Here is a 12704-nt window from a genome sequence, read left to right as displayed (position 1 = left end):
GAATGTCGCCGCTGGCAGCGGTGGTCACCAGAATGTTCGTCTTCCGGACGGTCACGTGGCAATACCGAGAGGAGATCGTACACCGTCGTGATTGGCGTCTCGCTCTGCCTCACCGTACTGCATCTGCAGCAGCAGTTTCAGCGGCATTTGGCACCACAGTCACACATCGTGAGAGGCACCCACATGCCTTGCTCATACTGTGGCATCAAGCAGTCAGGCCTGCAAGATGAGTGGTCTGCCAAGCGAGTGGATTCATTCTTATTTATCGAGTAACATGAACTCTAGTACTCACACTTAAGTTACAAGTTATGCTCCTATATGATTAATACGCAACGGAAACACACATCTGACTATCAGTAATTTACAGAGCTCTGACTGTACACTACGCACTGTCAATACCACATTTTCTTTTTGTCTTTTATTTAACGGCTTTTGTCACCACGTGGCCACCGCACTGAATATGAATGGCGCACACATTATAAATTCGGGACATTATGACAACATACAATTCGAAGGAAAAGTCCACCAATCTTTTTCTTTTCACTATCTTATTTATTCCGATAAATTCTCTAACCTAAACACACAATTTCTATAACCTACAACAATAACACATGAGAAATTCCGCCCAGTGGGCATGGCTTTACAACGGTGAATCTCTATATTATGGTCTCGTAATTATTTTTAACGCTACAGTGCACTTTCTGGATAGGATGGTGGATCTTTTATTATACCTCACACTTCGACTCGCAAAATCATCATCACTAAACTTTCCTCCAGACCGAGCGGTACCGAAGGAACAAGCATAACCCACTAATCTTTTGAAACTACCTCGCTACTCTCCCATGCAAACCACACATACCCAAATAACAAGACATACACCACACTACAATAGGAAATACTACACAGAGAATGGTCACAACATTATCACTTGCAGCTTTCCCACTTCAATTAATACTTATCCCAGTTTCACACGACACTGCCCCACTTCGTAATTCTACTTTCCTACTATGAACTCTGGAGATATATGCACGTCTTCCTGTGCAATGCAAGCCAAGTGGCGTTGCTGGATAGACGGCCGACTCACCTTGATTCTCTCTCAGAGTTTAAATCTAGCGCCACACGGAATCATATCACGCAAAGTAACGTTAAGAACATATTCATCACACACGCGAGTCCTCAACTGACACCATGGACGAGTACTTCTCTTTATCCTTTGTCTCATACACAGATTGAGACTCACACAGTACTCACCACGTGGAAGTACTCGTCTCTAATTTCAAGTCCTGCACACGCCATTTCTTAAATATTTCAACTTATGGTACACACGCTATTTCTTAAATATTTCAACTTATTGTACACACGCTAGTAATTCAGCTTAACTTAAGCCCACGGAAGTATTTCAACTTATTGCTACACGTGGTTTCATTGTGACCGTTGGTCACTTCTGAAGATTACTACAATCCCTTTAATATTACCTGCCTGACATTTAATTCTCCCCACAAAAGTTCCTGAAATAGAGAAATTTTTGTTTCAAACTACTCTTAAATATTCCACATGCATATCATGTCTCCACTCTTTCATCATTACGAAGCACAACTAAAACAGGTCTTAACAGCACAAGATCCAGCGGCAGAGTGCCGAAACATGGCCGTTCTCTAGGTACTCTCCCATCTCTGTCGAGGTGGGGGAAGCACCTTGCTATCGTATTGGTCAGCCACATTTCAGGCGCTCAAAGCTCTGGTAAATTTCATCTCTTTGATCCCACCAAAGGTGGCCAAAGGATCGACTCAAAGATGATCATATATTCACACTCACTATCTGCGGTTAGCAGACGACCATACATTCATTCATTTCACAGATCTCACCAAACTGGATGTAGGGATTTACTTTGTGGGAGTGCACATGTGATCAATTAAATAAATAAATTGTCATTCTTTCCCACACTGGTATCCGGCTTCACTGTATTAATTGAAATTGAGTTATTTTACAAAAAAAATGTGTTGTTCTGACAAAAATAATGAAGTATGTTGTACCTATTTTCAATGTCGGGCGGTACTGTACCCTTTCAATCGAACTGTTAAAAATCGGTCACCTAAAGGACAGCTCAGAGCCAAGCGCCCTGTAGAGTGCATTCCACTCGGTACCACTGATGGCCGCGTGCTGATTCTACACACCTGGGGCTATATACAAGCAATCTCATGATTATCCCAGGTCTAAGGCGCTGCAGTCATGGACTGTGCGGCTGGTTCCGGCGAAGATTCAAGTCCTCCCTCGGGCATGGGTGTGTGTGTTTGTCCTTTAGATAATTTAAGTTGTGTGTAAGCTTAGGGACTGATGACATTAGCAGTTAAGTCCCATAAGATTTCACACACATTTGAAGTTTTTTTTTTTTTTTTTTTATCCCACCTACTCTGACTGCAAATTTTTAAGCCAGTCTGGTGATTCGACATGTTGTGCTGCCATTCGTGAACAGCATTCCAGGGGATCATTTCCAGCAGGATAACGCTCGCCCACATACCGCTGTTGCAAAACAACATGCGCTACATGTTTCCTTGGCTTGCTCGATCACCAAATCGAGCACATGTGGAACATCATCGAACGACAACTCCAGTCTCATCCACAAACAGAATTAACTGTCCCTCTAATGACCGACCGAGTGCAACGGTAATCCATCCCACAAACTGACATCTGGCACCTCTACAACACAATTCATGCATATTTGCGTGCTTGCGTTTAACATTCTGGCGGTTACACCGGCTATTAACGGACGAAGATTTCACATTTGCAATGGGTTAGCTCGCACTTACATTAACCTGTTATCTTGCAATGTTAATCACTTAAATATGTTACCTACAGAAGTGTATTCCTCAAATTTCATTTATTTAATTATGTTTTGGTGTTGCGTTTTTTCTCCGTCATTATATCTGCAGAACAGTGCAATTGTCGACTGTATGCGTTGTGTGTTTTGTTGGGAAAACTAGGGGATAAGGTCATAAAAAGATATCCAATCAGCGACGAGCGCCCGGAAGAGAGTACATCCAAAGTAATTTACCTCGGATAATACTTATTATGGTAAACAGCGCAGTTACTTATTAAATTAGCTCGAGATGTCGGTTCAAGCTGACATGCCACGGTGGGGAAACATGAAAATCCTCTTCACAGCTGGCTACGCTAGACGCCAATTTTCTGCGATGTTTAACGGGTAAAGCTTCACCAAATCAGCTATGATGAAGGAACCGTAATGTCATTAATTTGTTAAGATATTATGCAGTAATGTGGAAGCCGCACTGCAGTAAGGTAGCTGACGTGTGGCACTGTAAGGTGCAATGGAATCTAAAGGCCAAATGTTTTTATTTTTGCTAATGCCCGCATGTCGTGGTCGCGCGCTAGCGTTCTCGCTTCCCACGCCCGGGTTCGATTCCTGGCGGGGTCAGGGATTTTCTCTGCCTCGTGATGGCTGGGTGTTGTGTGCTGTCCTTAGGTTAGTTAGGTTTAAGTAGTTCTAAGTTCTAGGGGACTGATAACCATAGATGTTAAGTCCCATAGTGCTCAGAGCCATTTGAACCATTTTTTGCTAATGTACAGAGGACGAATGAACGCTTATTCTAAGGAGTACAGTATATAAGAAAACAGTTTATTTTTAAATACTCATGTATCCTCAATTCACTTTTTTTACAGCAAATACTCGAAATTCTTGCCTCCAACGTCGCTACAATAGTGTTGTCGAAAAAATTATTGGCGCACCCTATAGAAAATTCCTGGCACTTTGCGAATGACTAAATTAGCCTCCACCATCCGTGTGACCAGCTCTTGCCGGACAAACTTGCAGGTCATAGTTGCTGATTTTATAGCCATAGCTCTGCAGCAGTGTATTTCAGATCTACGGTTGTTTGGACAATTTTGCTCGATGTGACGCCTCGATATCTGCTAGGCGGTTTCGTGTGCGCAAATGCCGTAATCGTTAATGCGTCGGTATGCCCTCCCCACACCCCTCCTCACTCATTACAAGTTACGCTTTCTCGTCACATTCCTTTGAAGGCGTTTCGTGTCAGGTGTTCGTCTCAGATTATAACAGGCCTTAGAAGGCCCAACGGTACTAACCGAGTGCCGTGTAATCCTCAGCAGACAGGCGTGTCTGGATGCGGATATGGAGGGTCATGTAGTCAGCACACCGTTCTACCGGCCGCTGACAGTTTGGTGACCGAAGCCGGTGCTTCTCACTGAAGTAGCTCCTCAGTTGGCCTCAAAAGGGCTGAGTGCGCCATAGCTGACAACAGCGCTCGGCTGACACAGACGGTGACCCGTCCAACTGATAACCGGCCGCGACAGCACTCCGGTGATGTCAGCACAGCGGTAAGACCGTGTAATGTTGTTACTTTAATTTGCTATGATGAGAGCGGTACTGATGGACAATAAAAGCGAGTTGAAAGCTGTGAGCTGTCTGGGGAAGTTAACCGTGCATTACTGCGCAACTGTTTCACCAGGTAACTAGTCCAGGTTTACCAAATTCCCAATCAGACTAACATTGATTATAATCTTTTAATAGTCATACAACAACCGGTAATATATATATATATATATATATATAAATAAAAGGAGAATTTAAATAAAAAGAAAGAAATCAGTTTATATTTGGAAATTTATTTTAAGATCGATCATTGAAATTTCAGCATATTAAACGTGAGTTATAACTGAGCTGGTGCCTTATTTAGGACTGTGAAAATGTGAGATTGTATTCTTACGGAACACATAAAATATGGAGCGAAGATTGGGAGACTGCATACAACACTGCATTCATAAAATAACACACGAAGAACGTTGAAACATAAGCAAGAGGAAATTAACCACAACCAACAGATTCAGTTTTCACCCAAATAAATTACGTTCGTAGCACAATCATGTCCGTCATGTAATTACCACACACTGGTATACTAAATTCATACCAACTCTCTGTTAAATCTTCCCAAAAAGAATAGCTGAGGGCTACTTTGATGATTACACCACATGCTTCACGTGGTCAACTTGGTTTACACAAAGCGTATAACTCCACAATAATTTTGATAATTAAAATAAATTATATCGAAAAGCAATTTACAAAAGAAAAACCTCGAACTGGTTACTAACGTCTTACTATTAACCTGATGGGTCAAACAGTTACTGATCAACACGTGGTTCCACTTTACTCACAAAGTAGTGACAAAGCAACTACCGGAAAATAATCTGAACTTCACACGAGAATTACACTGTGCTGCAATTTAAGATAACATTAGATATTTTAGAGCTAAACCTGAAATAAAAGTGATTAAATTTTCAGTTAGGCTGAACTTAAGAAATCCATTGTCCTACGGACTTAGCAGACACGCGCTTAGTCGGAGATCTTACCACTTCAGACGCTCGCCACGGACAGACTGACTGGTCCCTTCCTGACGGGTGGCTCACAAATACAAACGGAAGTGGCCAGAGGGGCAGCTTCCTATACCAACATGACAACGGACGGCCAGGACCATACTAAGAATAGAAACCTCTTTGCTTTTAGAAAGCGTAGCTACCTGTTCCGACGTTGGTCCTACTGTTCTCTAGCAGACAGCCTTGTCTGCTACCCTCAAGCATGCAACTAGAAATACATTTGCTCATTCATCCTCTCACACAGAAGGGAAGGGGGATGACAGTATCTTATCATATACAGTATATAAAAGAAAGCGGATGTAGGTTCCGTATGAGACTGTGTGACATGAATTACATATAAACTGTGTTTTAAAGTGTAGTAGTGTGACAGATCGTTCTTGTTTATGTGTAAAAGTAACACGTTCCACTGCTCAGTCTCCTCCCAGATAGTTAGAAACACCACAGTAAATTTATGCCGTAAATGACAACAGACTTAAGAAATTAACATGAAAGGGATCCAACAGAGACCTTTCAACCGTTGGCTACAGATTCTAAAATCCTTCTCTGTTCAAACTGTTACTGCACTTGCGAATGTCTGCCATTCCTTCTACTGCGTAGTTCCGTACTGTTGACAATAAGTACTTTAGCCGAGCACTGCACCGACCATAGACGGTACATCAAGCATAGAAATCTCGAGAAATCAGCGATAGCGGAACACACAGCCTTTCCAAAATCGACAAGTTTGAGAAAATGAAGGTTAATTCGCATGTGTCTACAAACTGGAATTCCATGGTAAAAGAAGCAGTAGAAATGTACTGTGCAGTAACAGTTAAAACGGGGACAGAGCTTATAATATGACTTGAGACAGGGCAGCTTCAAAGAAATGCAACCAAAAGTCGTAACTCTAAGAGGAGAGCGGCTGCTGAGGTTCTATTCCCCTCCCGCTTCTCAATAGCAGCTAAGTAGGGATGGTTGCGTGGGAGTTGGGACATATCGCCGTATTAACCGACTTCCCGCATTTGTGTATGAGAATCCGCCATTCAGATGACGTCACCACGAACTGAAACGAGAATTCCTAGCGACGTCAGACGACCTACCACGAGCCCGAACTCCACACTAAAGGAAGCAGACTTTGCTGCTGGCCGATAATTACACTACTGGCCATTAAAATTGCTACACCAACAAGAAATGCAGATCATAAACGGGTATTCATTGGACAAATATATTATACTAGAACTCACATGTGACAACATTTTCAGGCAAATTGGGTGCATAGGTCCTGTGAAATTAGTACCCAGAACAACCACCTATGCCCCTAATAACCGCCTTGATACGCCTGGCCATTGAGTCAAACAGAGCTTGGATGGCGTGTACAGGTACAGCTGCCCATGCAGCTTCAACACTATACCACAGTTCATCAAGAGTAGTGACTGGCGTATTGTGACGAGCCAGTTGCTCGGCCACCATTGACCAGACGTTTTCAGTTGGTGACAGATCTGGAGAATGTGCTGGCCAGGGCAGCAATCGAACATCTTCTGTATCCAGAAAGGCCCGTACAGGACCTGCAACATGCGGTCGTGCATTGTCCTGCTGAAATGTAGGGTTCCGTAGGTATCGAATGAAGGGTAGAGCCACGGGGCGTAACACATCTGAAACGTAACGTCCACTTTTCAAAGTGTCGTCAATGCGAACAAGAGGTGACCGAGACGTGTAACCAATGGCACCCCATACCATCACGCCGGGTGATACGCCAGTACGGCGATGACGAATACACGCATCCAATGTGCGTTCACCGCGATGTCGCCAAACACGGATGGGAGAATCAAGATGCTGTAAACAGGACCTGGATTCATCCGAAAAAATGACGTTTTGCCATTCGTGCACCCAGATTCGTCGTTGAGTACACCGTCGCAGGTGCTCCTGTCTGTGATGCAGCGTCAAGGGTAACCATAACCATGGTCTCATAGCTGATAGTCCACGCTGCTGCAAACGTCGTCGAACTGTTCTTGCAGATGGTTGTTGTCTTGCAAACGTTCCCGTCTGTTGCCTCAGGAATAGAAACGTGGCTGCACGATACATTACAGCCATTCGGATAAGATGCCTGTCATCTCGACTGCTAGTGATACGAGGCCGTTGGGGTCCAGCACGGCGTTCCGTATTACCCTCCTGAACCCACCGATTCAATATTGTGCTAACAGTCATTGGATCCCGACCAACGCGACCAGCAATGTCGCGATACGATAAACCGCAATCGCGATGGGCTACAATCCGACCTTTATCAAAGTCGGAAACGTGATGGTACGCATTTCTCCTTCTTACACGAGTCATCATAACAACGTTTCACCAGGCTACGCCGGTCAACTGCTGTTTGTGTATGAGAAATCGGCTGGAAACTTTCCTCATGTCAGCACATTCTAGGTGTCGCGACCGGCGCCAACCTTGTGTGAATGTTCTGGAAAGCTAATCATTTGCATATGACAGCATCTTCTTCCTGTCGGTTAAATTTCGCGTCTGTAGCACGTCACCTTCTGGTGTAGCAATTTTAATGGCCAGTAGTGTACCTCCTGTCGAAAAAGGTGTTGTTAATCTTCTAAAGTTCGGTTTTAGCTCCGATTAGCCGTCGGGGCACCGAGATTTTAGTATCCGGTTCGTTTTGCTCACCTTATGTAACCTATGTGCTGACAGTAGATGGATTGTGTGCTGGAGCATGTTCACGTGCGGGCGGCGCGGCGGCAACTGTTGCAGGTACTACGAGACGGGGTCGATCCGGCCGCGCGCCATCGGCGGCTCGAAGCCGCGCGTCGCCACGGCCGAGGTGGTGAGCAAGATCTCGCAGTACAAGCGCGAGTGCCCGTCCATCTTCGCCTGGGAGATCCGCGACCGGCTGCTGCAGGAGGGCGTCTGCTCCAACGACAACATCCCCAGCGTGAGTACCCGCGCACGGCGGCGCCTCTGCCTCTGCCTGACACCTGCTGACTGCCCGTGGCTCACTGATTACTCCCATCGACTGTTCCTCTACGGCTGGTTGAAACACGTCAATGAAGTACGGTCGCCATATAAATGTTGCTCAACGATTCCTCTGAAAGAGCAATCGCTCACATTAATCGATATAGTGTAACACCCCACCCGTCACTTATCTGGTTTTGGCGTGTGTTCACCCCAGGTAATTGACTACCAGATCAACAGAGAGTGCAAAACTGCCGCAATGTCGGATAACGCAAAGAAAGTAATAAGGCCCTGTGACTCCTGATTGAACTGCGGTGGCAGTGTTGACATTAACTGGTTCAGAATTGATCCCTTTTAATTAAAAAGGGGTGCACATTGATATTATATTCAGCTAACACCAGCATTTGCTAACACCAGATGCAAATGTTGAACATAAAATTAATTAAGAAAGTGACTTGGGATTTCAACTACTTGATTGAAAACAGATGCAGTCGATTAGCACATATTTATTTTAACTCACGACCTTCAATCATCATATTACATGACTCTCCTAACAGGCAATGGTAATAAATTGCGTTTGCGTGTAGTAAAGCGCGATAAATCAAAAGTAATTCCTCTCGACTGACCCAGGCGTAATGCGAAGTGCGAGAAGAATTCTACAATACACCGCCCATGAAACCCTCGTGGAAGCTTTGCCCACGTGATCCAGCAAATTAATCAGTGGCCAGAGCGGGCGCAATATCACCGAATTCAGCGTGGTGGGGCGTCGTCGTTTGCGGACGTCGGCCGACCTCGTGGTGCTGCAAGGCTGCGCTCGTCTATTCACTTCTAGCTATCTTGCTCAGTACATAACTGAACGAAAACTTTCTATCTCCAAGCTCAATCGTTCCGTTTGCTAAGTCCTAAACTACAGAGTGCTCACTCTCTCAGGCAAGCTGAGTAAAGAACGCCACGTAAGCACTCTAGGCAAGCTGGGAACGGAAGACCCCTAAGGAGACATCTCACAGTCCGCTCTTCGCCTCGGTTTCCCCTCCAGCAAAATCACTTACGCCAATTGCAGCGCAACCCGTGTTAATTATGCATCGCTTCCTAGCGCTGACCAATGCCTGCTCTGGGAAGTGAACAAATTCCCACAAAATTTCCCTTCCTCTCAACGTCTGCTATTTAGCTTCTCCCAGGACACACATCAAGGTTAGCGTCTGCACAAACACCAATTTTTCCGAAATTCTGACTCCCAGGAGAGTACTTCAAATTCCTCGGTCCTACGTTCGCATCGGAGGTGGGCGTATTTCATTCTGTCGCTCTTCACCTGATTTACTTCAGACTCTGCAGACCGTGAATTCAGCGTGAAGTTGCTATAGTCACGAACACCCATATTTTGGCCTCTGTTGACCGCTCCACCGTAGCTTTGTGTGGCTTTCTCGCATGTTTCACTGAAAACGGGATGACGGACATCTATCAACAGGCGTACAAGTTCTCCGTCTGCTTCCCGGTACACCATCATGGGGTCAACCACCCACTCACTGACACTCATCTTAAGAAGGCTGGAGGCCGCACCCCGTTACCGCTTTCTCAGCGCTTGAACCGCCCTAAGCTACCTATTGTCGCTTCCCTTCGCCCCTCCCCTGGCGGCCACGGTCAGTTCTGAGTACTTCCCTGGGACAAACTAGCCTCCAGTAAATCGACGCGTTTCCACAAAGTTTTCATGTGGTGTGAATTACTTTAAAACCATCACCCGACATTAATTATTTCAATACATCCATACTATAGCCTCTACAAGATGCATTGTGCCTTGTCAGTCATTTTTGTTCAGCCCTACTGTTCGCTCAACGTCAGTTAGGTGATCTTTAATGACTTCATGTAAGGGGCATAGTTCTTGCCATCTTTCAATAGAAACGCACTGGTTCGACCCTGCTTGCTGGCTCGGACACCAATAAGGTGATCGTTGATCGATTCCGAAGTTGCAAGATAAGTGAAGGTACCAACAGAACATCTATTATTTTGACTGGTCATGCAAGGGAATTTATAAGATAGGAATCCTAGTAAAAACTATATGCTTAATGACTTTCAACATACAAACTGTACTGAGAAGAATGCACAGTGTCCCACTGAACAAAGAGAAGTCATGTGTGATTTCACCCGGGTTCTGTTATGCATAGAGAGTTTACAGCAGTGTGTGTTGCTGCGATGAGAGAATTGAAAAGTGCACGGGCCTGGACTCAGAACCAGAGGCTCATCCCTCAGGAAGAAGGCCACGCAACGCGTCACGTTTCCTGGCAAGGTGAAGTTGAGTCCCCTGACTTCATGTGTGGTGTCAAAAGCGAAGTACAGAGGAATTGGTGTTAGGGTATGAGAGTATTTTTCGTTGTTACAGCGTAGTCTCCTTACTTCTCTTAAGTAAATGGTAAATACGGAAGGATATGAACTCATCACACTACTCTGTGCAGTAGAGGAACATTTCGAAGACGATGCAATGAATCCCGTTTACAAAGCAGCGTCAGTGAGGCAATACTTTGTGCACAATGACATTACTTAAATTGGCTGGCCTGCAGAGACTCCCCATCTGAATCCAATAGAACACATCTGGAATGATTTAGAACGTGTACTTAGCTCCCAACTCAGGCGTCCACCATCTGTACCTTCCCTGGTTTCGGGTCTTGAGGATCAGTGAGCTGCCATTACTACACATCTAAACACCTCGCTGACAGTGTCCTCAGCAGAATTCAAGCCAACGTAAAGGCAAAAGGTTGATCCACCCCATAGTAATTTCCACTAATAGCTTTCTGGATACATTTGATCGGATAGAGTAGCTGCAGAAAGACCTGCATTTTTAAGTAATCGAATGAAATGTTTAGATATTGCATGCAGCAGTCATCTTAAATCTCTGTCCACGTCTGTAGCTTTGTCGTCAACGCAGCTGGCTGCTCTAAGGAGGATCCGGGTTGGAGTACCCGTGAGAGGTTTTCCCTCGGTGGGAGTGAAGTCAGCCTCGAATGCCACCAGGAGCTACTTGTCCGACTAGCGGCTCCAGGTCGCAAAAACTGACAACGCCGGGACAGCGGTGTGCTGACCCCTCGCTCCTCCATACCGCACCGGTCCACGAGAAATACGGGCCCCTTAACGAACTTGTGACGTCACACTAGTCGCCTACTACGCCGTACATCGCGAATGCTCGGCTCTACGCAGGGTCCACGGAAAATCAGTTTGTCAGTGAAAACATTCCCACTAAAAGTCGTAACTTTGTCGTGTGTTATCGAGAGCTTGCCTGTATTTCAACGAGCAGTTAAACTGCTCTGAAATAGTAAGTCGCTCGCCGTCGGAAACTGCCGCTGGCACTCGTAAGACCTGTAAAGCGACGTGTTGTGACGAATGCACAACGGCCTGTCTTTCTCGTGGCCCTCGAGATTGCAACCGACGACGCCATTAGCAGAGGGCGACGCGCCGACCGGTCGGTACCTACGGGTCAGCCGGGACCTCTGGACTGTGTTTCTCCACGTTTAGTCATACATCTCTGCATTTATGAACGCCATTTGCATAATGAATTCTTTGGCGGAATGTAGCACATTACACAGGCCGCAGTTACAGAAGAGGGTCCATCGGGAGTTGCCCCGTGACACAGTGCGGCCGTAACGTATTTGCGGCGCTTGGGGAAGCCGGCGTTCTCCATGATTTAGCGTCGGGCCCCGTGGGGCGGAGGGCATTACGTTGGGGACCGGGACGCAACGGAACGCAACAGCCGCGCAGCACTGTGCCGGGAAGAGAAGCGAAGGGAAGGGAAGGGAAGGGAAGCGGGCGGAGGCGGCGGCGGCGGCGTTTAGGGCTCGTTTAGCGCCGCCAGTCGACCGTGGCGCCGCAGTTTCGCCGCGCCGGGCTCCGCTCTTGGCATAACACGGCCATTTTATTCCCCGCTGCAGCGGCGCACAGTGGAAAAGTTGCGGCTATCGCAATAAGACGCAAAGTCTGAGCACCAGAATCGGGAAATTCTGCGGCCTGTTTAAAAATCCTCTTTCTTGGCACCACACAGTATTTCATCTCATATCGATTGTCCTCTGTGCTATGCGAGCCAAGAGGGCATGGCGACTATACACAAAGTTTTATTTATTTATTTCAGTTTGTATTGGCCCACTATTCACAGGATGTGGCAAGTCTTACATGCCACAAAAGTAAAGCCACCATGTGCATCTACAGGGTGTGCAGAAATGTGTGGCCAAACCTTCAGAAAACATTCCTGACACTATAGGAACAAAATTCCTTGCATGGACACGAATCTGGAAACGCTTTATTTCCATAAGAGAGCTAATTTTCTACTTCTCTTCGTTCTCACATTACTCGTGGGAATAAGATAATATTGGAAGGAGAAAAAAATTTAGGTA

The 12704-nt window shown here is 45.8% G+C and overlaps 1 protein-coding gene across 1 annotated transcript in view; it reads left to right on the top strand.

The window, feature by feature from the left end:
* The window catches only part of LOC126412632 (paired box protein Pax-6-like), a 181046-nt gene that overhangs the window by 99979 nt on the left and 68363 nt on the right, over positions 1-12704 (top strand). The window contains exon 4 of the mRNA XM_050082308.1: positions 8131-8311. Within this exon, the coding sequence (XP_049938265.1) occupies positions 8131-8311 (181 nt within the window). The remainder of the gene's footprint in view (positions 1-8130; positions 8312-12704) is intronic.

This window comes from Schistocerca serialis, chromosome 7, assembly GCF_023864345.2.
Source record: "Schistocerca serialis cubense isolate TAMUIC-IGC-003099 chromosome 7, iqSchSeri2.2, whole genome shotgun sequence".
Lineage (NCBI taxonomy): Eukaryota > Metazoa > Arthropoda > Insecta > Orthoptera > Acrididae > Schistocerca > Schistocerca serialis.
The sequence above is the reverse complement of the archived record's forward strand: the minus strand, read 5'-3'. Positions and strand labels throughout refer to the sequence as shown.